The sequence below is a fragment of the Argopecten irradians genome, chromosome 10, assembly GCF_041381155.1.
Source record: "Argopecten irradians isolate NY chromosome 10, Ai_NY, whole genome shotgun sequence".
NCBI classification, from domain to species: Eukaryota; Metazoa; Mollusca; class Bivalvia; order Pectinida; family Pectinidae; genus Argopecten; species Argopecten irradians.
Genome location: NC_091143.1, coordinates 21,942,797 through 21,970,694, shown reverse-complemented (window position 1 = coordinate 21,970,694; position 27,898 = coordinate 21,942,797). Strand labels below are relative to the sequence as shown.

At 34.2% G+C, this 27,898-nt stretch overlaps 1 protein-coding gene across 1 annotated transcript; it reads right to left on the bottom strand.

Annotated features, from left to right (window-relative positions):
- Nucleotides 1-8,103: 8,103 nt before the first annotated feature.
- LOC138333392 (uncharacterized) lies at nt 8,104-18,583 on the bottom strand. The gene is given in 5 exon segments (XM_069281739.1): nt 8,104-9,035; nt 10,568-13,288; nt 13,291-15,972; nt 16,417-16,479; nt 18,481-18,583. Coding segments are annotated over 4 exon segments (5,490 nt in total). The 5' UTR covers nt 16,475-16,479; nt 18,481-18,583; the 3' UTR covers nt 8,104-9,006.
- Between the last annotated feature and the right edge of the window lie 9,315 nt (nt 18,584-27,898).

Genomic DNA, 27,898 nt, shown 5'->3' with positions numbered 1-27,898 from the left:
GCTGAATTGATGACAATGCATGGAACCTCACATCTGGTTCTCCATTGTGTGTTCCATGCTAAAGATATGAAGACGTAAATATTATGTAATTAGGCTTTTTTTTCAGTTAATCACATTCTCTCGAAAATGATTGTTCATTTTATAACGTTCATTTCTATACGGATATACTGCAAAACCGACATGCAATACTGACTTTGAATTATCCTCAAAATACAAATGTCATTATAATCTGTGCCAACTTTTCAAAACTCTTTACAACAAATAAGAACTTTAGAACCGTAACAATAAAAAACTTATGAATGATGAATATACTACGTAGCTCAATAGGGGAGGTAATAATATTATGCATAACTGTCCATTTGGGTACAATAAAGGGTTTTATATGTTCCGGCTTTGATTTTGTTTATTTCCTTAAGGTATCTAATATCAATTTATTGATGATAAAGAATGCTTTAAAATGTTTACTAATAGACTTTCGTAATCGTTCCAATAATATGTATGTGAATTGATAAACTACTGGACAGGTGGTCAGTTTCTGTGTGATATGTGGATAATTAGCATTTTTTGTCCAATAGGAATTCTGGTTGCATATCAAACAAGTAATATTGTTATACAGTAGTTCTATTTTTGTTTATGCATTTTATTTAGAAAAGAAAAAAATGTCTCTAAATACTACTCAACCTCACCCTCAGGATCATGAGTGCAAATCCTATGTGTGACAGATACCAGATACAGACGACCGCTGGTTGATGGTGTTTCTCCGACTTTTTCTCACCTCCTAAATTCTGGCTTGTCATTGTATGACTCTGGTTGTTAATAAAACATTAAAACAAATAAACAAACAATTTTTAAATAACACTTTAAAGTCGGAGTCATGCGTTATCTAAATGTATGAGGATATATAAGTAATACTGATGTCACTAATCCGTGATAAGAAATGCAAGGTACATGGTATTTTATACGACATTATACGTGATTCCTACTACCTTGTTACGATGACCTTACATTGTTACATGTTTGGTAAGGTAATTATATCTGACGTTTAGTGGTCCGCTACCATTAATACATTAATATTTTCATGCCTGGAATATCAAACTGGATTAATGACCTCACCACACAATACACAAGCATAGGAACCATTGGTGCTTTAAACATTTAATGATAGATATCCACTTGTAGATCATGCAATAAGATGACAGCTGTGAGGTCTTTTTTTGGTCGTTAATAGAAGAAAGTTATTCTTTTTTCGTGGGAGAGTTCGTATCATAAATTATACATTAGTCCTGTGGACTGTCAATAGTATTGAATTTATAATTAATTTTATCATTTGTTTAAGTTAAGGTTCCTTCAGCGTTCGCTATACATTCATAGAAAGCGTAGGCACAGAAGTGGTCCCAAAAGAGAAGATGGAGATAAAGAAAAAAACAAAGGATGATCTGTTTATTGACATGATTAGTAAATTTCACTAAACAATAAACTTACTTTTCCGAAACACCTTGTTGTTTCCTGATACATTGGGGCTGTGGTGGCCGATCGGTTAAGTTCTTTCAAGATATTACCACAAACCTTTCATTGTAATTCCTTGTACGGCATCTGCCAGGTATTGACAGTTGGGTGGTGTTTTTTTCTCCAGGTACTCTAGCTTTCCTCCACCTATTGACCTGGTAAGTCCTTTAACTAACACTGGCTGATAATAGGATGTTAAATCGATCAAACCTTTCCTATAGAACATTGTTATTGTAAGCGATACTATTATTTCCAACTTTTTCACATCAGCAAACCTGAGGCTAATACTTGTGTAGTTAATTGCAGGTAATTAAAAATATATCAATCCATGTGAACATGGAAATTCATCATTTCGCAAAAATAATTAGCAATCACCTTTGTGGTAAAATTGATGGCAGAAAATGATAACGATTATCGTTTACATATATTATTTTGCTCTCAACTGCAGACATTGGAAAATTGTTTCCATTTCGTTATTTTGTCGGCTTTAAGTATTTACCTAAACTATTTTTAGGTTGTTTACCTGTTGATAAATCCAATATAGACTAATCAACAGGAAGACCTAGTTTCATAATTAATTGGGTTAATTAATCAGTAGACCGTGACACATATTATTCACAGCTTCAAATAAGGAAACGTTTAGGATCGCACCCTTAAGAAAAGTAAATAGATGTGACAAGCATGGTGCATAATATTGGAGCCATGAATATTAATTGTTATGAGATAAAAGTTTACAAATATATTACTGAGTGCATCCTGTGTCTGACATGGAAGCGATGTTATGAAAGACGCCGAAATATTCTCTTAAATTGAATATAAAAATCATGTGATATAATTTAATTGTTGACATGTATTACACGTTTTCTGTCAAAGGTTTTGTTAATTAGTATAATTAATTAATGACTTGTTTACCTAGCAGTCTGGAGGTAAATGTACGTGTTGAGTATATCAATGAGGCTATACGGTGATGGGGTGGTACGAAAATAAAGACATAGTGCCGAAATCATATCACATAGGGTGTAAGATAATTGTTAAGCGTAGAAGAAAATTCAAACCTAATACTATATAACATGTAAGTAAAGGGCAGCAAATGTGTTTAGTCTGTAGCTTTGTGTTATTATTATTCAAAGATAATCTACAGTTACAAGATGTAGTTTCCATATTAATTCTTATTTGACAATAACAATGATTAGGCCATATAGGATTGCATGATATCATTTTTTAAAGTTAAATCAAAATTACCCCTTTTGCATATGATGACGCTTCTTAGTTTATTCTTTATTTATAATTTATTTAACTGTAGTATTGTCTAATCGCTTATGTAATATGCAGACGATATAGTTTTGAAAACGTTGTTCAAGGTTTTGAATCTTACCCTGTATTTTTTATGTTGTTTTTTGTATTGTATCCTTATTCAATACTTTCACTGTTTAAACAAAATGTATTACATAGTTGTTTCACCATTTATATCAATAAGCTAAATTGAAGACGACATATGTAATCTCGTTAAAATATTTTCTGTTAAAAACTACATGATTGTTTGTCAAGAGAGGCAATGAAGCGGAATAGTAACACGGAATTCAATTTTTTTTCAAATGGCATATATCCTGACAAAATGCAGTTTGTTTGTGCTTTCTCTGCTATGAAAATTCATGGTAGCATGCATGGTGACATAAAAGAAGCGGTTTCAGTTTGAACAATTTGTGTTGAAAGACCAAAGTTTGACAATATTTAATACACAAACCTATACATGTAAATAAAGAAAAGAATGTTTTCCAAATATTACCAGGGTGGGGAATCACGTGACTCAACATGATATGTTTCACGGAAAGATGGCGAAAATCCTGCCACTTCAGACATATTTTTCCGGGTAGAACAGCTTATATTACCATTCAATCCTTATAATTTGTAGCCTAAAACCATCTGTGCATTGGTATAAATTTAACTTTGTACTCTCGTGTACGAAATCTTAGTAGTTTTGGAGAACATTCTGCAGAAAGATTGTGCGTTCGTTGATTTGTAAGTAAATTTTCCTTTGTCCGTAAAGCATATACAAGCTAAAATCGACTAACGCACAATTTAGGACATATAGAAAATACAGCTAGCGCCGTCATATTCATAATGACACACAAAAAATACAGCTAGCGCCATCATATTCATTAGGACACACACAACATACAGCTATCATATTTTAGCGTAACACAAATTGCGTGCACCAAAAGAGTTGTGCTGTAAAATATGATTCCCACTAAAATATATGTGGTAAGAGTATGATCATTATAGTGGTAGTGGAGATTTCAACAGACGTTTGGCAAAATTTCAATGAAAAGGTCAAACCATACTCGGTAATAAACACTAACTTGTTACCTTAAAAATGACAAATTTATGTGCACGGTAGAACGTATCTTATGGTCACTTACAGACATGTAAATGTTGTATAATTATAAAAGTTTTCTTTTCTCTGAAATCTAACAGATAATCAGAAGAAAAGCTTCTTCCCACATTCTGTCATTTACTATATATCATTAGAAAGCCACAAACTTTTATTGTTTTTTTTTCTGATTAGAATTTAAAGCACGCGCTGGTTCAATAATACAATTAATATTAAATTATAGGTTTTTAAATGTAGTTTTACAGCGATCACTTGTCAAGTAATAATCACCATGTCATAGATATATGTCAGAAAGTACGTGTAATACCAAACGATCTGTAACAAGGAAACAGCGTAAAGATCAAAGGTCAACACATCTCAACACGTGTTCTAAAACCGTCTATCACTTCTATGTTAGGGTCTGCGGGACAGTTCGTGTCATATTAAACTTCAGGGCATGTTGATATAAAGCATTCCGTTACCAACCACAACCACTTCTTGAAAGGTTTATGAAATTGACGTGGTTTATGGTAAAATTGTTTAAAAGTATTCATAATTCATATTGATTTATTACATTTTGTATTTTGGAAAACTAAAAAACCAGCATTTATGAAAAAATAGAAAAACTTAAAAAAGATAAAAAGGAATGAAGGGTAGCATGGCTATTTATGCATTATTCAGTAAACTATTTGCTTTATCCAATTAACCTCTCCCAGAGAGGGGGAATGGTTATTAAAACCTTGGCAATTGAACTAGAAACAAAAGATGCCTATAAAAGTTGTGTCCAGTGTCATAATGATTGTAATGAAGTATGATACATAATGGTTAATATTGAGGTAAACCATCATATCAGGAAATACAAAATGTGTGATAATCTACATATTTACAGATTAAGTCTAGGGAAGGGCTTTGCTATTACCATGAACATAGTCTGACTTTATCATAACCTATTCCTTACTCTAATAAATTTCATCCGCGATATTCCAGGGGTTACTTGCACTGATTAGCTGAATAAGAAAGGAACAAATAATTTTCTCTTTATTTGAAATAGGTTACTCCTGTTTCATGAAATAATAATAATAAAAAAAATGTTTTATTTGCTCCCGCCCAAAGGTACGTATATATTAATTTACAGTGTACCAAAATTGTCCGGACTTTGTGTTTTCAATAACCACCCGAGCAAGTCATGTGAAAACGATGCCATTTCAACGCTTTGTTCAACATCTTCCGTAAGCTGAATATTCACCTCATTTCATGTCATTTCTTTGCTCCCATTATACTTCAATTTCCGTACATTGGTGGAATATTGTTTTCCTTACCTTTTACATTTCACATTTTCCTGTATTTATTTTACTTGGTGTGACTATTTGAAGGATATGTATTACAAAACCAACATTCGAGCTTACTTATGTGATGTTTCGATGGAGTAAGATAAAAGTGTAGTGTACAATGTTTTGTATTGATAGATAAGTAATATAACGATCATGCACAGACTTTATAAAGCATATCCTTATATAAGCTATACTTTACAAGCTGAAAATAATTACAAAGAACTCTTATGAACAATTATATGGTAACATGTTAGTTGATTTGACTGACAGAAAATCATACTAATAACATTTTACAAGAATGAACAGATTGAACAATAAACGTTGAAAACCGAATCTTTCAAGAACATAGGAAGCAATTTTAGCCTAGAACATTATATACCGATTCTGTAAAGTCCCTCAGAGTTGTAACTGTTATGTTTATATTAAGACTAGTACATGTTTGCAAATATAAATATTGTAATATTGCATCTTTGTTGTAAGCAGCTTAAAGTAATGTTTATACATATACAGATGTAAAAGATATAATTAGATATCGGATATATGTCGCCAAGTGATAATTTTGCGTACCAAATGCAACAAATTCTTACATAGCCTCGAGCTAGACTTCACTTGAAAGCCCAGAAAAGACATTCGATAATGCAAATGTGCCAGCATTGTTTACATAAATAGATATTTTGTACATGCACAATGACTACATCTGCATTTATAGTCGTAAAAAGAAGCAATACACGATATTGACTTTTGTTGAAGACATTTTTAGAAGCTACGACTGCATAACGAGAAATAAAAATAAAATCTTAATGCTAAAGATGCATGGATGAAATTATTGAACGTAGACGTCAGAATGTTCTTTTTTATGCCTTCAGTCAGGATAACCCCTAAAATAGAAACCATGGGATGATTAATACGTTACTTAACGTGTGTCACCAGTAGAGACTTGCTGTCACTACTGTATGCGATTACAAAATCCTGCATTTATGTAATGTTTAAATGTCATGGAGGCTATCTTGCTTGTAAAAAGAGGGTGGTTGTGTGGCAGTTAATAAGATTTACAGCCACTGGTTCCAGTATTGACTACATGACCTGATGTACCGTTCATGTTTAACAAGATCAGACATAAATTACTCGTCTTTTCTAGGTGTGCTGTGTCATGCCCTTTGTGATTTATACGTATTCAGGTCCTCGCCATAATTAACATACATCTTGTTAACATTTCAATACTCCTTGCTACAATTACTTCTCATTGATGTTAAGTATTATGTACGACGTATCTGTTACATCAGTAAAGGAGTAGATATGATAGCACCAGTATATGGCCTTAATTTTTCAGGCTGAAAAAAATAACTCTGATCCGCATCAATTTCACATCAAGAAATACTCTCATACTTGCCATTCATCAAAACATAACTTTTTATAACCATGTACACGATGTGCTCCACCTACATATGTATGTCGTCATCAAATTGATGATTTATCTCTTCTCGCCAAATTTTGCCAGAAATTCATCATTTTTAGGTTAGAAAAGGCTTGAAATGGATTTGGCCGCCACCTTGGAGCAACTTTATATTTTGCATAGATATGTGTAAAAACACGATACACAACGTGTGAAAATCTCTTTCTGCTCCACGAAGGCGGCCACATTTATTTTTAAAGAAAACCACTCAAAAAGTATGATTTTTCAAGGATTTTTATGAAAAATGAAAGCGGGAAACTGAATGTTGATGACGTCATAATGAACATAATTGGCACATGCGGAATATTTTCGGGATGTAATGTGTTAGCAAATGTGTTTTGAGGCCATATTCGAGTCTTAACGTACCTTCTCCTTTACACTTAGACTTAAGGATGTTGGTCAAAAACATCATTCGATATGTTGCTTAGTTGGTCATTTGACCGTATATGTAACAGTACTGCAATATCGATATTGACACGAGGTTTGTAATTGGATAATCAAGCGTTACCGAAGACTCTTAAAATGCCCTCTTCCTTTCCGAAACAAAAATTAAAAAAATCAAAAAAACATTGAAAGCTATACATTCGAAAAGGATCAGATTGCAACATCAAGCAAATGCAGGTTTTCCTGTATAACTTATCATAACAGTGATAATTCATTTCGCTGTTTTGCCGTCTGACGCAGTGATAGTCAACTAGCGAGAAAGATAATAAGAAAATTCACGTTTAAAAGGCTGTGATAAGTGTTATATCAATGATAAGCTAGTAACAATTTCGAATCTTTCTCTTTTTAAAAAATGAAAAGCCATTTTGGAAAGGTGGTAGGCCTTTAACAAATGAATGAAAAAATGCGTTCCTGATTACATGTCGAAGTAATTGCAATTGGTCTTTCTTTACGAGTATTTCAAAATAAGTGTCTTGAACTAACACGACATTTAAGCATTGATGTCACTATTTGTTAATTTCATTAATTTGGTTTTTAAACATATTTTGTGATTTCCAAACTATGAGATGTTTGCAATTTTCATTTCATAACCCTCTGAATTGTTAAAACATAGTGATATCAATGCTTTTAACTGATTATACGGACTACATGACAAACTATTATAAGTCAATGTCTCTATTGTAACGTCAAGCTAAAATTGTTATTTTCCAGCGCCATTCCTTTTTCAAATTATAACACCGACCAATCATAGAGTCAGATTAAGTATGAAAAAAAAGATGATTGTGATTTAAAAGACACAAAGACAGCGTAAATGCTAGATAAAACGTTGTTTTATGAGAGCGGACACATTGATCTCTCCAGCTGATAGAGTTCACATACCTTGCTGTTTTGATAGAACATTTGAAGTGTGGATTATTGGTCTATGTCTTCAATCGAAATAATTCAGTCTGATAAATTACTAATATTAGATAATGAAGACACATACAGGCGAGTAAAAACTTCAATATTTATTAAAACATGTAACGAAAATCCTCTAATTCACTCATGTACACTCTCTCAAAAACAAGCATGCGACATAAATAAATAAATGGTCAGTTACAAACATCTACATTTACACAAAATGTGAATGACGTACTATTTGCTAAATTGTAGTAATTAATAAAAAATGGATTTATTAGGTTCCCCCATCTTGATAAGTAACAAGTCTTAAGGAAACATTAAAACACCGAATAAAAAAACCTCGTTCATCACACAATCAAGCTATCTTTAGCTCTATTACATCTATTACATAAGATATCTCTGTCTAACATATTACTAGCATTTCACAGCAAGAATGAAGGAAAGTAAGAACACTCCATTATCGTAAAAATTTACATCAAAGTGCAAATATGTTATTCCAGAAATAGTGTCGATTAATGCAGGCGATGTAAAAGAATAATTTCCTGGTTTTGTGTTTTCATTTAAAATGTATAAACCTTCAACTTAATGGGTTTTTTCAGGAGTGTAAGATAAAATTTACCAATGACTTCTAGTTATAAAATGATACTTTATATCTATGAAATGACTGGTGGTTAATGAACATTTTATTGTACGCTATAATATATGAATTATCCACACATGGTCTAATTAATAGTCAACTTGCGCTCAAAACTACCATCCAGTTCAGCTCAATCCTTTACACTGCCTTTCGTCGTATTTTTTTATGCGTGGAATGCTATCCGAAGCTGTATAATATCACAGAATACAGCAGTGTTATTGACGTGTAAAGCATCTAATAAGGACATGGCATTGTCATTTTCTGAGTTATCGCCCGACTCTGAGGACAGCAGACACAGATAGAAGCAGTCATTTTTTATCTGTGTACTTTTGCACTTAGTGGTACATGTATGACGTATGTTCCTTCAAATGAAGATTGGATTGGTAACGTAATCTGAAATATGAATAAATGAAATAAATTAGAATATGGAATTATGTTTCCATATGTCTGCTGATAGACAATTCGTGATGGTTTTGGTGGGAGGGGTGGATGAGGTGGAGGACAGGTATTTGTAAGCATTCGTTTTTTAATTTTCCTATAACCCGAATATGTTTCCAATGTATGACCACTCAGTAATGTTGTCTTAAACATGTTTCTGGTATTGTTAAGCATGGAAGCTGAATCACGGCGATTTCAATAACGTATCAAATACATATTTATATTCGTGCCATTTTAATGACACCTATTTTTTACATGTTGAATTTAAATGCTCTAACAATTACGATTTGCACAACCAAGCTGTTATATGCAATGATACTTTTGAGATTACATAAACGTTTGAAAACAAACAGTTTATATGATCGGAACGTAGGTAAAACATTTTTAAGGCATATAAAGAAACATCGAAGTGGACACTTCGGTACTTTATTTTATTACAAGACATGGGCGATATAAATAATATGAGTTGGTTTCTGTCATTTCCAAGGTGCAAAATTGTGTATTTAGTTGACCAAAACATTAGTCGGTTTGGGCATATTATGTAATTGTAAAAGTTAGTGATGTGTAAAAGCGAGACATATGGCATAAAAAGGGAACCAACATATAGAAACACGCAACTAAAATGACAACCTAATCTGACATTCAAATGACACCTGAAGTTTCATGTCTAGGATTTTAATTAACAGTTCTGTTTGGTTAATGTGATTAGTGTTAATCGTCTAGATTAAAATGTGCAACAACTAGAATTAATACCTTCCTCCAGTACCTGAAGTGTTATCTAATGTATAAAACCTGTTATTGTTCTATGCTTAGAACACACTGACGGCGTTTCTAAATAACTTAAATCTAAATATAATTACTTGGTTAAGGGTTAAACAGATGTGTGCGGATCTGAGTAATAATAAGAACTTACAGGAAATAAGAACTCGATAAAGCGTGAACAAGTTAACATTGAGGTGACTCTGGACCATGTTAAAACCTACTAGACCTGTCACCTAACCCATCCTTACCTTTCTCAGCGGTTTTTACTCTCTGTTGGCAAATATATTATGTTAAGCTTTAATGAAAAAATATTTAAAGTGGTCATGATTACTTCAAACTGCTTAATGTAATTTTCTTCGCCGAAATTATGTTCTATGATAAAGTAAAAACATTACACTGATTGTTGAAGTAACTGCTGTAAACCAGTTTTCTTTCGCGTACCATTTCCTTTCGTGAATTTTGCGATCCAGGGAAATACTGAAAAGCTTATATCTGCGATTTTATTTCCATTTCACTTCTCATGAGGTTTTAAATCCGCTGATAAAAAAGTGTGAATTTATTTTGAAATGGAAGTAGCGAATTTTAAAAGCCACGGCAGAAAGTTGATTTACAGGAATTCTCAAGAATCGCAGAATCTTTTTTCAACTAGAAAGAATAAATTTACTTTTTAATTAAAACAATATTGATTTAATTATCATAAAACACAACTTCTAAAAGCTACTTACGTATTTGTTTATGCGGCCAGGACCTATACGTTGGCAGGATATGGGTGTTGATTGAAGGGAGCTGGCTTGTTCTAGTGGCTGAGAATGGCCACTGGTGTATTGTAGATATCGGGATGGGTCTCATGGTTCCAGTCCCGTGGGTGGAGTGGAGCTGTGGGATGAAGCTATGCCTCCCAGTATTCACAGAGGAATGGCCTAGTGAACGCTGTGCTGGTCGATGGACACTGTTCATATGAGATGGCAACACGTTTGTATGGACTTTTGAAACAGCTGAATTGATATGACTGGGATCGTATCGTCTTGCTCTCAAAAGTTGCAGCAATAACTGGTAGTTGTTATTTCGGATGTGTGGGAGCCTGTTATTGCTTGTTGATTCATGTGGTCGCCGTATGGGTGTTGGTTTAAGTTTTGTTGTTACAACTGGTTTTATTACGGAGGATTTGGGCATTTCACTCCTTCCTCCTAATTTGGCCTTTGAAATGCTAGGTATGATTTTCTTTTCTTTTGTTTGCGGAGCAGTTATCTTTTTCCTAAGCTCATATACCGTTTGTCTTGTTTTCAGGATGTTAAGTAATCTCTGCATATATAATTTACCCGGCTTATTTAATTGCTTCTGGGCTGGACGTTGTGTAATTGTTTTCTTTGGATTCGCAGCCGGAAAGGCGTGTTGGAATTTGGTGTTTACTTTTTGTTTTGATAGAAATTCTTTTCTCTTGTTTGCTTTTAGAATATTTGTCAAGGCATTCCATAATGCCTTTGAAATTCCTTTTCTAGGCTGATTGCTTAATGTTCCAAAACCTGGTGTGGAAATAGATTTCTCATTTGTGCGTAGTTGTGGACTGCGTCTTAATTCGGGTTCAAACGGTAAAATCGTACGTGGAAGCAAGCTCCTTCCCTTGGACCCATGAGCAATTTGTTGTAACGGATTTATTTTGTTTTGTTCTTTGTTAACTTTTGTTTTCCTGAGTATTTTAGTTTGTGATTTAGTTTGAGTGTCATCTGATTGGCTCTTTACTAAAGAAGATTGGGCTTTGTGTTGTTTATTGTTTTGCTTTAACAGTCGCTGGATAATTTTTCGAACATCAGGTCCTTTGTGTTCTTTTTTTCCATTTTTCAGTTTATCGTCAGGAGATAATCCCATGGCCAGAACAGGCCCACTTATTTCGATCTCTCCATTTGGAGGAGGGTTTTCTACCGGACCAAACAAAACAGGTCCAACGAAAAAGCCATCATCGCTGTTAATGTCACTCCCAGATGCGATAGGATTGATAAAAGGCAATGGCGGATGATCACTATTTTCAATCGCATCTTGAAACAATTCATTCATGTTCGGAAGATTTGGCTGGTGTGAGGTAGGTGGGTGTTGATGATCGTTGGATGAAGCTTCCGGTAATGCTGCAATAGGCACCACTGCGTTCGTGACCGGATCCAGGAAGTGGAAAGCAGCATTTGGGTCACCTGATGTTTTACGTGAAGAAATTGAAGAGGTTTTACCAGCGCGACCTGAGGATACAGAGCCAACACGGATAGCATTTTTCTTGTCGCCAACCACTGCAGCTATTTCAGGAATTGGATCAATATGTTTTTTAACTTTAGCTACGGCGTTTTCCCAAGCGTGGTGGGCCTTTCTTAGGACGTCAGACGATACGTTGTAAAATGGATCAACTGGCCTATGCGTTTTTGGATCAAAGAAGATAGAATTGTTGTTAACAAGAGTTTCATTTTCGATATCTTCATTTGTAGCAATCACTGCAGGTGGGGTTACAGGATTCGTTGGTACTATCCTCTTTCGATTTTTTGTTTCTTTATGTGATTCTTTAGATGGTGAAATACGATTAATTATACTATTTCGTATTGCGGACTTCTGGTTCTCAAAAATTCGAAGTTTTGCGCTTTCCCTGTTTGTTTCAGCGATTGGGCTATGCAAATCGTTGTTGTGAACAGGAGCATCTAAGTGGAAGTTGTGCGAAAGATCTTGAGATAAATCCACGTCCGCTCTGCTGAGTGAACCGGACATTCCCATGTGACTCCCTAAGATAGACCTATGTCCGAAGTGTCGACCATGCGCATCATGTCCAGATGGTCTAGAATGAGAATGTTTATCTGAAGATAGCAATTTTTCTCTAATAGCTTTTTCATCCAACACAATGTGGCCTGTCCTGCTGTCCGTATGTAGATTGTCATGATGATGAAACCAGTTTTTGTCAAAATGTTTGGTCAACGAGTGGCCATGTTCCTTGTGTTTATTTCTACCTATATCCATACCGGTGTTTTCTATAGCCGTCGTATCTAAATGGAAGCTTTTCAGTAGACCTTGATTTGCTTTCGGAATATCTACGAGACCATTGACACTTCCTATAAGAGCATGCGTTAGTCCAGGTTCATCCGAAAGAGGGTTCATTCCTTCTAATGGTTTGAGTGCATCTTTACCTCCATTTAAACTAACCAATGCTTCTCGGATTTGCTCTAACAACATTTTACGCTCCTGCTCTGGATCCGAAACAGTTGATATATGCTCGGATCCTGAAAGTCCAAATGATGTTGGAGAGGGTATTTTCGATCCAGTATTCCATATGCTGTTTTGAGATTCTTCAGCTTTCGTGGTATGTATTTCACTGATTGCAGCGGTTGATATTCTCGCCTTTGGTGGCTTCACCCCGACTTGTTTGGAATTTTCATGTGCAATGATAGCATTCCGTACATCCGTCTGTTCTGTATGGAATGGAAATCGTGTACATCTGCTTTTGCTTTCATGGAATCGTGAGGAAGATGTGGCTCAATAGGATGGAGAATCCCTTCATTTACATTTTCTTGTGGAGGAATAAGTTCAGACGGACTAGGAGAGATAAAGAATTTGGGTTTAGGATGAGTTGGAGAAGCTTCAGATCTCCCAATGTCAGCAGCGCTTTCGCCTACTTTACTTTGTTCTGTATTCAGTGATGATCCTATATGAGTGTTTGTAGTTTCAGAATGTACTTCAGATATGGAACTTTGTCCAATTTTCTCATGGCGAGGCATGTGAGTTTCAATAGCCGATAATGCCGGTGGAAGAAGCAGAGGGTCAAAGTTTGATGTTGGGGGAAATGTAACTTCTTCAGCATTGCTTTGACTCCATGGGTCCAAAATATTATTGTTTGATGTGCTAGATTTAAGTCCACTGTTCTGTATGTTTGGTTCTATTGTATCCAGCGACGACGGTGTCTGTACAGGCTGTGCGGCACCATTCGCTTCAGCAATGTGCACTGCATTTGAATGCGATACACTGGAAGATTCCGACACCCTTGATGACGTTGCAGATATCGCCGATTCTGTATTAGCTATGGTCTTTATCACTTCACTATCAAGAATGTTATTGCCTGATACATTATCAATAGTATGTTTAGTTGCATCAGCTCTTAATTCCAATTCGGTAGGAGGTGCATTAGTTCCTTCATTGTCGATTTCATGGTTTGAAGTTTGCGTTACTGGTAAACTGTTCTGTGTAGATAAAGCGCCATGTTTATCATGTGAAGCGAGTTTTAGTGTATTCGTAAAGCTTCGCGATTTAACAACTTCATTCTTCAGCTCTGCTTTGACTATTTCAGGGTTTTTAATCTCTGATCCTGTTATAATGTCCAAAGATTGTGATACTTCACGGTTCACTGACGGTTTCATTGTTGTTGCGTCTACCTTTCCTACATTTAAAGCCTGGTTACGAGTATTCCCAACCGGCAATTCAGGAGCTTCAGCATGTTCCCATGGTAAAATATTCTGGGATTCCAAAGCTTCATTATTTGCTGTTTGTCGTGTTGTGGCTTCGTTAAGCTGTGTATTTACCGCTGTATGTCCGACAGTCTTATCTTCAACTAACAATACTGGGGCCTTGCTATTCTCCCAAGGGAAGATGTTTTCTGACTGGAATACTTCAGTATTTACCGTTTGTTTGATCGTCTCTGTACCACTTTTTACTGGAACAGATTTTGTATTTTCAGTTTTCTTGTTCAGAACCGTATTGGCCTTTTCAGAAATATCTGTCAGCTCAGTTTTTGATATTTCAGGTTTTAAATTTTGCTGACTTGATGCAAATTCTGTCACGTTGAGTTCTACATTCACAGCTGGATTTTCTGGAGTCCCATTATCACCATGAATGAGGTATTCATTGTTTTCCAAAGTTGTCGGTGGCGATACCATAGACGTCGACACAGATTCATGTTTACCATTGATTGTCATTATGTCAGTTTGTTTAGTAGTTTGTTCAATTGTTGATGTCCATGGTCTCCAACTAGCGAAAAATCCTTTGGATTGCAAGCTCTTTAGGTCATTTCCTGTTGGCAGTTCCATGTGTAAATCGTTCATAAAGGAATCGGCAGAAGATGAAGATTTGTTCTTGGTCATGTCTACTGATTCAGGCGGTACGTCTAAGATATTTACGTCAGGTTTACCAATAGGCTTTCCACTGTTGTTTGGAGCAGTTGCCTGTCCTGCAAACCATGATGGAGAAGTGTCAGCCAAAATAGGTTCCACCCATGACGACCATCCAGCCGCTGTACTAGGTGTTACTGGACTCTGAACCTGTTTATCTGTCGTCTTAAGATGGAAGCTGTTAGCCAAATGATTATCCGTCGTTACAACTTGAACAGGGATTGGGGTACTAGTTTTGGGTATAGATATAGGCGTAGTCATCGTGATTTGGTTAACAACAGAAGTCGCTTTCTTCTTTGTCTTAGTTACCTGTACGGGATCTGTCGAAATTTCGGCCATTTTCATCGGTCCAATACTAGTTCTCACTATTGTGTTTTCCGTCCAGGTGAGATCAGGGGATGGTTCTACAGCAGCGTTTAACCATGGAAGCTCTGGTTCATTGAAATACCTGTTTGGATTATTAATTGGAGCATCGTGCAATTCATTTGCGTTGGATGTGACAGCATTCTGAGATAATTCATCCCCATTGACACGCTTTTCAATAACAATGTCAATCCTATCCCCGACTTGTCTGGGATTAGCCTTTACAAGGTTCCTCCAGCTCCTGGAGACACCAAGCGGGGAACGCTGCTTCTTTTTCTTACTTCCGCGCGCAGGAATTTCTATAATTTCCTGCGATGACATAGACGTACTAAGAAAATCAATACCTGACGGTAAGGGTGGGAAATCCTTTTTCGTCTTTGGCTTTGTACCACCTTTTATCTCCTTCTTTGGGACGTCCGAGATACCAACTAGGTCAGACGTCGGAGCAACAGGAAACTCACTTTTAATCACGTTATTCTTTTCGTTTTCATGATGGGTTTGTGTCAGACTTTCAACTAATATTTCCTGTGGTGAGGACAGGCTGTTGGCGGTTTCACGGCCTTTGGATTCGAATTGAGTTAAAGACATCAATGTTCCTTGTTGTTTGCCGAGGGCTATGTCCTGTGGGACAATCAATTGACCTGAGGATGGATTATTTATTAATCAGTTACATGTGTAAAAACGTGATAAAAAATAAAGTTTGCATAAATAAAACTACAATACGGAAATATCATTTTGATTGATAGAGTTATGACTTCGATTTGTTTATCATTTTATTTGTTATAATAAATTATGCTATCTTTGAGATGTATTTTGTTGCCCAATACAAGCACAATAAAAGTCGATTATTATTTTTGACACAAACAACACTGGGAAGCGTCACAGAATTTGATGTCAACCGATGACACAGTTCATTGTCTTTATGCTCGATATGCAGTATAAGATTGACCATGGTAGAAAGGTAGTATATATAACTGTTGGATAAATAAAGTTAAGAATATTATTTTCACACGCTTTTAAGTTTACGATTAGCATTTGCATATTTACTAAGTCATGTGTCTGTAATACTCAGAAATATATCTCACCCAGTGTCAAGCCGAAAATGGTCAGGAAAACTAATGCTGATGCTTCAATGGCTCCCATGTTGACTGCAAAGAAATTGTAAGTTCTAAAGCGAATGTTGAACAATTATACCGAAATTATGAAAATATAAATAAATTAATAACACCAGAAACTAAAATACTAAGATCGATAATGCTACCCTCACGGCGAATCAAATATTAACGATCTATATCCAAAGCATGCAGGAGACGACGGTATTGAACAACTACCTATGACATAAGCAATATTAATCTCACTGTCAGTGTTCTGCATTGATCTGAATATAATGAAACGCACATGCAATCAAGGTTATTATATGCATTCTGATAAAGCATTAAACGACAGTACTGTAACAAAATTATGTATAGGAAATTGTGTACCTTTTCGATCATATCAATCGCAATTACAATTTCGTTTCAAGACGAAATGATTACACACTACTTTTACCGTAATGTTTTTTTTTATAAAGCGTGGATACATATGGAGCTATGCTACATTTGTACACATCGACTTTTAACTAACACGGACGAGTCTGAAAAGTATTTCGTTTCTCTGATTCGATTATTCAAAATGTTTGTAATCTTGAAATCAAAGATAAGTATATTCTTAATTGTGTGAATGTGCAGCTGGCATAACAAAAGTACGTATGATTAGTCATTGATGAATTATCAATAAATATTCATAACATAAATTAATACGAGGCCAAAGGGCGCTAACCTTGGTCCTTCCCTCAGTGGGGGGTAAAGCGTGTTTTGAAAAACAATAATGTGATAGAAAAGAAACAAAAGTAAAGCTCAGATTTATAAACCAGACAAATTATTTCTTTAATAGGAACACTACATTGTATGTAAGTATGAGTTTAGGTGAGTAAATTAGATGTCAACAACACAAGGTGACGCTGGAAAGGTTTTGTAATAGAACCCTATTGTCAGGATAACAAGTCAGGCTGCTAAAATGACGAGGTCATGTCTGAAGAAAAGTTTGCTGTCATGTTCGTGAGATTGTCCATGAGAATTCTGACAGCGATTTCCAACTGATGTGACAGATCTAAACACCACTAAGGTAATTTGTCTTCGCGGGTTAATCCCGGTAAGCCTTCTTCAGAGAGGTTTTATATTCATGACTTTGATTAGAAATGGTGCACTCCCTCCAAGCCTTCAAATATTATAATGTTCGCACTAATTAACTTATGCAGCACTTTGTAGACCTATGCGAATCGAACCTATTCTATGTCAAAATGTAATTTAAAAGCTGTTTTGCATTATGTGAAAAAATGATTTAAATGAATGAATATATGAGGAACATTAAATACATGATATATAAGAGTTCGATATAAAATTCAAACTCGAGTTCTTCAAAACATAAATTACGAGGCATTGCCAAAAGAACTAAAAAAGAACGTAGGTATGTTACCTATTCTTTGCATTATAGTTTAATTTCTGTACACTCTACATTCTTAATAATCTAAAAACACTACTTGATCTCACACTTTTGAATTAGTGGATCGATTTATATGTTATTGCAATATAATGAATAAAGCCTCACAAAACGTATGAAGTCAATCCCAAACATGGAAAGTTAATATATATGTGTTTAGTGTAAATTACATAAAAGTTAAAATTTATTTTAGTATGGTTCTCTTGTTAAACCCTTGGTATTCTGCACATTCTATACCGAATGATGTTAACTATAGGAGGGAACATTGAAAAATGCTGCAACACGTTTTTAAGTGACAGTCAATTAATAAATATTTTTTTATCTTACTGCTCATTGTGATATACAAAATTATGTCTGATTTGCCTTTGTTTAATATCGAATATTATTTAAATTTATAAATAGACCCTTCGCAAGTTGTTCTTAACTCAATGGTAACTAAGCATAATACAAATTTCAATATTAATATTAAAATTACTTGTATCGGACGGATAAACATTTAATTTCAAACTCACACAAACCCACAGCAATAAAACTGATCGTACCACAATAAAATCATATATTTATCCGTTTACGAAAAAGCACAATGATGTAAAAACATTATTTCCACATACCTGGTGTTATACTGTATGATGATGGAATAGTATAATCCCTGGTAATAGATGCTCACCAACAACCACGGCCACGCGTCCCAGGTAAACCACTTCACTTCTGAAACAGTTTCGAAATGTGAAGGGACATCAGTATTCACACGTGTAATTGACAGCGTTATCAATTACAAATTGTTCACTCCCTCGGAATATCTAATCAGCTGATCCACATGTTTCTGGTTTACCTACAGTAGGTAGTATAAGGTTCCCAGTAGTTGACAGCCGGCCATCAAACGATCGGTGATGGTAAGTTATTCTTTAGATTTGGCCATTAATGTCACCTGCGATGAAGTGATATTCGAATGATCGCTGTAACTTAAATAGGATATTGAAATTAATTAAATCTTCAACACCTATTCTAATCCCAAGATGACCTGGATATTTAACGTAATATAATATATGAAGTGAGAGAAACTTCATTTATACCAAATTATCCTGACCTTGACCTCTTGAGTTTTTTATGAATGTGATATCAATCGGAATGGATTAAAGACAGATAACGTTAGTCAAAAAGAATGAGGAAAAATAGCTTTATTAACGTGGAAACACTCAATTCTTGCGATACTCTATAGATTATGATCCCTATTATACCTGATCAATAATATTAAGCTGATAAATAGTAAGCAATAAAAAATTCAAATGTTCGAAATAAGGAAATTAACATTGTTTAAAAATACTGTCAAGGCCGACTGTTATGATTTTATATGGACATATTTCATCATTTTGTGTGACAATGCACTTATTGATTATGCATTATTCAATTTTCCGACTTAGAAAGTAATGAGAACAAAGACTTTACTGAGCATCTGTCTGCAATTGAAATATTTGTTCATAACCGCAATGTCACTTACAAACTTAATATTTATTCACATATTCCCTTCGGTTGGTAAATTTGAATTTCCATGATACATGTGGTAATTGTTAAAGGGTGGTTTAAGAACTTAATTGTACAATGATGTTTGAATAGAACATTTAAATGGATATTATAAATTATTTTTATACCATATCCAGGATACATTTGAATAATAAAATATCGAAAGAAGGCACTAAGAAATGTGTATATAACGTACTGAGGGAAAATTACGACTTTCGCATCTGAAGAAGATTTAGAGTCCGTCTATCGCTAGAGAAACACGACAATTCAAGAAAACTGGAAACTCACGACATCAAAAACCAAAAGAAGCCGTTGAAAGATGTAATATCTTGCCATTTAACGATAAATTAGAAATAGATATTCTTAAAAATATTACAAGCTTAAACAATGCATAACATTTTTCTTCCTTTTCTTTTTATAGTTATATACAACAGCGATGCTTATTCAGAATGAATAATTTCTAAATAATTTCATGTTTAATATATTATACGGCATCGATGTATTATTTGCTGCATTTACTCAACTATCTATTTGAATTGTTTTTAACTGCGAAGAAATTTTATATGCCCTTGTCCCATATAGAATACTGTATACAAGTGTATGGAATATATTAATTATGAATGACAGGCCATGTTTTTTAACATGTAACATTTACTCAAAGCATTAACATTAACTACGTATATGGACGGTATAAACAGGAAACGGCTAGGGATTTACACACCATATCGTCAGACTGATTTTATGATTGTTTATGTCCAGTGTATATCTGCTTCGTCGTTATAGCTGTGATGTAATTCAGTATAATTGTGATGTCTGCGTCATTACGGCGTCAGTTGTACAGAGAAGTAGGAACTTATCCTGCATACATATATATATACTAATTAACATATGGGATGAATTTGTGACCAAACATCTTTGTTTGAATTTTGAATAAAGATTAGTACTTTGTTGACCCCATTATAATTCTTCTCAGCTAACCGTGCGACTCTGTGTAAAGTTACTGCGGTTTCGTCAACTTTGGGTGAGAATCTCCGGTTTGTTAACACGTGTTTATTTCATTATTATCAGCTCTATTAGATACATGTTTTTATTGATGTTTTGTGTCTTTTTAACCTGAACAATCATCTTGATCAAATATAACTTTAGATATAATGGTACATTAATATTTCCATCCTCCTCTGATTTAGCAGATATACAAACTTTTTCATGAATTACTCAAATTATTATTTTCACTATATCAAATAGTATACTGTAAAACTATTAATTTTCGTTGGACATTTAATTTCTTTTATTTCGTGGGAACATAAAAAACGAAGAAAATAAAACACAAACGAAAATTTAACTAGAATTTAATTATTAATCTAAATTATTTGCGAAATTAAAAAGAAGAACAACGAAAATTTCCCCCAACGAAAACGTTTATAAACATGAAACAACGAAATTTTACTCCAACGAAATTAAATGTTTTTATAGTATAATTATATATACCAGATATATCTGATCTTACTCTGATGAACATCGTTTCCAAAGCGAAAGACTTAATGGCGGTACTATATACTTGTATACGGTACTAGTATACAGAATTCTGTTGAATTTCATCACATCTTTCAGTTTTATTTATGTACCAGCATATGCTACTAAATACAGTGATCATTTATATCATGTTTGTGATGTTTAATTAATTAACACCAGCTCTAATGGTCGGTGTCTATGTATTTATTACACTGTACATGACTACATAGTTGATAAAACGTGTCTTATGTCCCGCGTGAGATGTATTACTACAGTGTAGTTTTAAGATGTCATGTTCTGGTGGTGTTTTTGTAGTGAGCTGGAAAATACCCTGTCAAAACGAATTTGGTATTGAATTATTAATAACTGAAGAAATGCATTTAATTATACTTAAAAACAAGTTCTCGTCAGAAAAAAGAACACGTTAGGATGTAATAGGGTGAATTGACATATTTATAACAACAAAATGCCAATATTAATGACAGCCATATACGCATGATACATTTGTACTTCCTTCATAGCTGTTACAGTAGCCGTCAGAGAATATCGTTTGTTTGCTTTTTTGGATTATTTTTGTTTCGTGTTTTGTTTTTGTTGTTGTTAACGGGTCATCTATTAGTGTTTCCATATTCAGCAATGATAAGAAAGCAAATGCTCTTGGTGAGGGCCACTAAATTATATAAACACACAACGAGTTGTTGGAATTTTTATAAAAGTTTCAAAATGTTGTAGATTAAGTAGGCGTCATGGTTTCTGCATGATCATACTCCATTATGTTGTGGGAGTGGTTCACACCTGTATATTAGCCTTTTGGGACCTCCTGTTATATTTATGTATTACTGCTTTGTGCAAAAATAGCTTAATTAACTTAAGCACGTGCATTTAATATGTAATTAGTAAGTTCATGTAAAGGTTTTTAGATACAAAATATATATAACTTGTATAACGTATATGCATTTAAATACATGTACTATAATGTAATAGTACTGTGATATAATATTTTGTATAGATATATCAAGGATTGTATCATACTGTTATGTACATCTTGATAACATAGCTTTTCTGGTTTTCAAAAAACAACAACCAAATATTGTCTCAATTTTTAGAAAATTTCACTATGAAAAAGGTGTAAAAAAGGCGTAAATTATTTGTTAAGATGTAAGTGTGAAATCATATCTTACTGACACTTAATCACTTAATTTTGTACATGTTGCTATATATAATGGGTCGACTGTATAATCATACTTATAAGACAACCAAGCATCAACTAGTCCTGTTTGTGGTCAAAACAGTACAATTCCTGTAAAATTACACATTGTGTCAAATGTCTGATCCACAATGGTTCAAAGCCAGACACACCACCGTATAAATTGTCTTTCAATATCGATCATCATATAAAACCTTTTTCTTGAAAATCTATATCAGAAAAAAACTTCTCAACAGAAATGTATTAATTGCCGCATACCATTGTGTAGTGAAGCATTAACAATTAGATATCATTATAAAATAAACTTCTATGTCCAAATTAGAAGTGGATAGTATACCGCGAAAGATTGTTTAAAAATATTTTTAAATCTTTATATTGCTGACAATTGTATTTGGTTGGTTAGTTGATTGCTATTAACAGCTAGGCCATGGGAAGACGACTTTCACCGTAATCAAAGCATTGCATGTGTGAACGTCTAAATGTTTTGGGAGGCTGCGGTATATCAATGCCTTGTAATAGAGAAACACTAGCTCTTTTTACAATACAGTCTCATTGACACGCGCCGCGCCTAAACACTTAACAATTGTAATATCGACTCGCCTATGATGTATTGATGCTATGAACACTAAGTCATACTTAATGATTATATTAGAATATAATTTGAATAGATACTGCTTTATTCTGTACTGAATTACAGCAGGGTGTATAACACTGTACGTATACTATCCATGGAATTATTTGATGTGAGATGGCTGTATGTAGGTGTTTTACAAGTTGTTAGGTAGTTGTATTCTCTATCATATCAATCATGCATGAGTATGATATTTTAACGGCAATTTACAATATGGTTACAGTGTATGCATGACTTTTATGTGAAACAAAGAGACCTGGTATGAATTAAATTTTGATAATTATATTGTATTGCGTAGGTATACGCATAAAACCGTGGTTTACTTGCACACATGCATTGTGATGACAAGTTTCGAAATAAATGTTTACAATTTTCGAATACATTTGTCGGACATTTTAAAAATATATTAAGAAGAGCCATATTTTCCCCAATTTTTATTTCATTTCATTTTACTTCAATCATAACTGTGACAACAGTTTTAGATGAATCAATCTAATGTTTGCTGTAAATTTGTTCTAATGTGGGTCATCATAATTGCAATATTTTAAAAGCATTGATGTGGGAAATACGGTTTAGTTACTTATTTCATGCATTTTAGGTTAATCTTATTTTTACTCTAAAATATTAAAAGGATTATTTTAATGGAAAATAGAAGAATATGTCTCAAAATAGCGACCGTCCATTTGTTTAATGTTTAAACAATAACTTGCAAATCATATTTTCCAGCACTACTCTGGTGTATTGCATTGTACCAAGCTCCAAAAGCACATATGAAACAAATGATTAATTGCCCGACTCTCCATTTAAAAATGTCAGCATTAACTTCTATGATATTATATATATTAAGACCTATGTTATTTATGGGGACAGAGAGACAAAAATACATTATATATCCTTAAATAGAGGGTCTGGTAATAAAATGCACCGTTACATTTAAAAATGGGCGCCCCAGTCCATTGTTATGATCACATTTCAACAAACCTGTATAAGTTTAGGATGAAAGAAGTTTATATTAATTTGGTATTTTAAACGTTACCTATATTATTCTGTGTTATTTCGATCAAAGCATTAAGCAGTCATAACCGAAGTTGAAATCCGCTGATTTTCTGTCTTATATATCACATGTATCTGGTCCGTTCAGCTATGTCATACAGCCATGTAATATGTATAGTTACACTACCAACAGGTAGTTTTGACATCATGATCTATATAATGATGTCGCATGATTGTCTCAGTAGACGGAAACGTCATACCCGACCTGGATTACTACTGTTTCTATAGAGAAAAGTTTTTCTCATATTTTCTGTTTAACCAAACTCTCTTCCTGGGGATTTATGTCCTACAATTCTCCCAGGATTACAGACAAATTCAATTATGCGCGTTAGCGCTTTATCATTAATTTTTTTCTGCAATCCTGCGGGAATAAGAGGACAATCAATCACCAAAGAGAGCAGTTTGATGCTTAATTATTTTGTAATCCAACCTGTAATATATACTGTTATTGTTATTGCCAATTAAAATTCCGTGATGCCCCGTCAGTGGAGCTTCTTCTTGCGACGTCATAGGTAGCCCCGACGTCATCAGAACCCACGATATCATTCGCGGTAAAAATGACATTTAATCCATATGTTCCATCTTTAGGATATTCAACATTTTAAAATCATAACTGCAAATATTGTTGCTAATAACATAGAGCAACAGTTTTTTTTGTTTTGTTCTTTTCGATAGAACGCATAGACTGGTTCCTTTCCTTTAGTTTTCTACTCCCCGCCAGGCTGCACTCCACTCACTAGGGACCGGTAGCGGGTAATCATGATGATTTTCTGATAGGTCAATTTACATATCCGGTTTCGCTAGCATCACTATTTTTTACACACGGTAAACTCTTTTCATTAGTCAACAAGAACATTTCATGTAAATTGTGATTTTACCGGAATTTTATGTTTTGAGTATACACACGACAAACTAAAGCAGTATTTTTTTCAAATGAGATGTCTGATTATGTATGAATATGAAGTATGAATATTCACAAAATTGACAAACCAATGTTTTCCTTAAGAACATAGTAATATCACACAGTCAATTAATATTAACAGCCGTATACATGTATATTACCCCCTACTCCCCTATGAAAATATCTCGTTTTTTTATAATTTTGATAGATTTAACGCTTCACAGAAAATGTTCTGATGACTGATTTTTTCTAACATTTTGCAGTTCTGATTCTAAAACCATCATAACAATTGGGGGTCAGTTTGCTTGATTTTTGTCCTGTTACATTTTTAGCCTCTCTTTATATATAATCAATTCACTTTATCTTAAATAAATTGTAAAAATCAAAACTCAATAACTTTTGATTATAATTTCACACTTAAGCGCTTATCATGTTTATCTAAAAATGAATAAAATAAAAAAATAACTTGATATAGCTAAAGAAAATGCTGTCGCAACTGCAAGTTAAGTAAACATATCAAAGTAAAATAAAGGTAAAATTTTACCTCTCTAAAAATGTAAGAAATGCACCTTTTCAAAATGGGCACTAAATTGGTCATTTCTGAAAATTCGTGTATAAAAATTCTATGAGTAATAGAAGTCTATTTTTTACCTATTTTCTATATGGCATTTTGCTACAAATTCAGATAATTATATTTTGAACCTCACAAAGTCTCTTTGATTAATGTTGAAACGAGACTTCACCGAGACTGAAACCATACCAGAGCAGATCCTTTACTTGAACATATTTGGAAGCCAGGTGTTAGTTGATTAAATGTCAATCATGGTGTAAAAATAAGTTGTCGATTAAGGTACATGAGATCCTGTTGTTGATTTGTGTTATTACTTTTTATCATTAGATCAAAACTACAGAAAACTTTCAATGTCGTAACATTTTTGATATCTTTGACATGATATGCATGTAGGAATTATCCATGATTGACAACCTTAGTTACTTGTACCACCATTTAATTTTTCTAATCTGTATGGCGTGTGACGGGGATTTGGAATATTTATATTTGGTAGGATCCGTCAATATACATATACAGCCTTGCAGGTAGGGCGTTAGAATTGTACCTGCTGTCCCTATTTTATGAGCGTAAAAGGCGACTAAATTTAGGATCTTATCTTTTCTCTTCTTCCTAACTGACTTTATGTTTCCTAATGCCTCCCTTGGCACCACCTCACTTTTGGCCTTGAGTTGAGCGTTCGCCTCTGTAAGGAAGGCTCTGGGTTCTGTCCCTGGTCGAGACATACCAAAGTCTATACTAATGGTAGTTTCTGCTCCTGCTTAGCGCTCAGCAAACAGGGAGTGGGACGACTGGTTCGCCCGTTGTCAGTATAATGTCACCGGGTGGAGTGCGTTGCTTGGTGTCTTCGGCGGCATGCTTCAGTGATATAGCATTTTTAAAAAGGGCAACAGTTCCACTATACAAGAAGACACCACATGAATATACCGCAGTCTCCCAAAACACTCACCTCGCACAACATACAAGCAACACACCGCATACATGGGAGGCCGTCATTACATGACAATAGCTGTTAATAGGACGTTAATTAATCAAACAAACAAACAATGTACATATAACACAGGTGTAATGGCGGGTATCAGGATGAAGACGCTCGCTGTCTTGGAATCATACACAGTGTGTTGTTGAGCATTAGCCTGTGAGCATCTAATTATTATTAAAATGTCAATTTTCATCTGCTATAGAAGTCTTCCTCTTTCGTTGCTTACCTGTATCATTAAATTGTGAATGATTATCTATTATCCAAATTTATATGAGTCCATATTTGCTTTTAAAACTTACCTGAAATTCGTCGATCTAAAAGTGGTCCACTTGGACGGCTTTATACTCAAATATATATCAGGAAGAGTATTTTTTATACAATTTTCAATCCCGGAAAATGCATGTCCAGTTTAAACCACAAGTGAATCAGACCACAACATATTTGCATAATTAATGAGCTATTATATATAAGATCCTGTGCCTGTGTTGAATAAGACAACACCAACAAAGCCAGGCAAGTAATGATTGTTCGCTCTCATACCTTTATAGCCCAAACGATGATTCAACAAGAGGGGTTAAACTGAGGGAAATTAATTACATGTAACTTACCTGGTGGTGTTTTACCTGGCGATCGACCACCTACATTGTAGATCCGATGATGTCCGGCATCTACAACTTTTACTTTTAAATGATGATGACGGGGGCGTAAGTAAGAATGGGTCGTATTTATCAAATTCAGATTGAAATTGACACAACCATGAAAAGTCTCGACTGATATTGCCCATTATATATAAAGTACACACAGTGAGGCTCGTATTGTCAATGAGAAGTGTATTAATGTATTCTATGAATTACAAATACAGATATAAAAAGAAGCATACAGACCCTATTGTTTTTGTGTATTCTTTCCGCCTTATGCTAATGGAATCGATTTCAATAACAAAACAAAGACGGGAGGAGTTTATTTTCATATGTTAATCGCCAAACCTGGCCAACCTCCGAATCTAATAGATTTATCACAATAATATAACCACACATTGATCTTGCTTACAACTGTTTTTTTCGGTCATTCCTAAAATCAAATCAAACTACATCCAAAATGAGCATGTGCACGAACAGCCGATTTCTGATTATAAAGCCATTAGGAGGACACGATATTCACCATTCTATAAACATTGTATAATGGAATTAAGATATTACCGTGACAATAACCATAGCACAATTGTTTTAGTTTTTCTCCGTGATTTCATTTCTTTTCTACCAATGTTATTGATAATAATCGATAGAATTGGGCAACAGTCTAGGCTCCGTGATTCCCTTTCACCATTTACAAAAGATCTATATTCTATCGCAACATAAAATATGGATACAGAGATCTAAAATGTAGTAATAAAAGCCCATCAGTTGACAGCGGTCGTCACTTGTTATTGCTATTCTAAGAGAGATGAAACTTTAACATAGTTATACCCCGTGTTATGAAATCACTTTCGATCCCACATGTATTCCATGTGTAACACATATCGTTACTTCAGTGACCTTTCAAAGACGGGCTGTACATGATGCTATTAGCTTTATTTTTAAATGCGGTGTAAACTTTAATCAATTATCAATTGAAAAGAATGACATGATTTATTATCTGCTATGAAACATGTTAG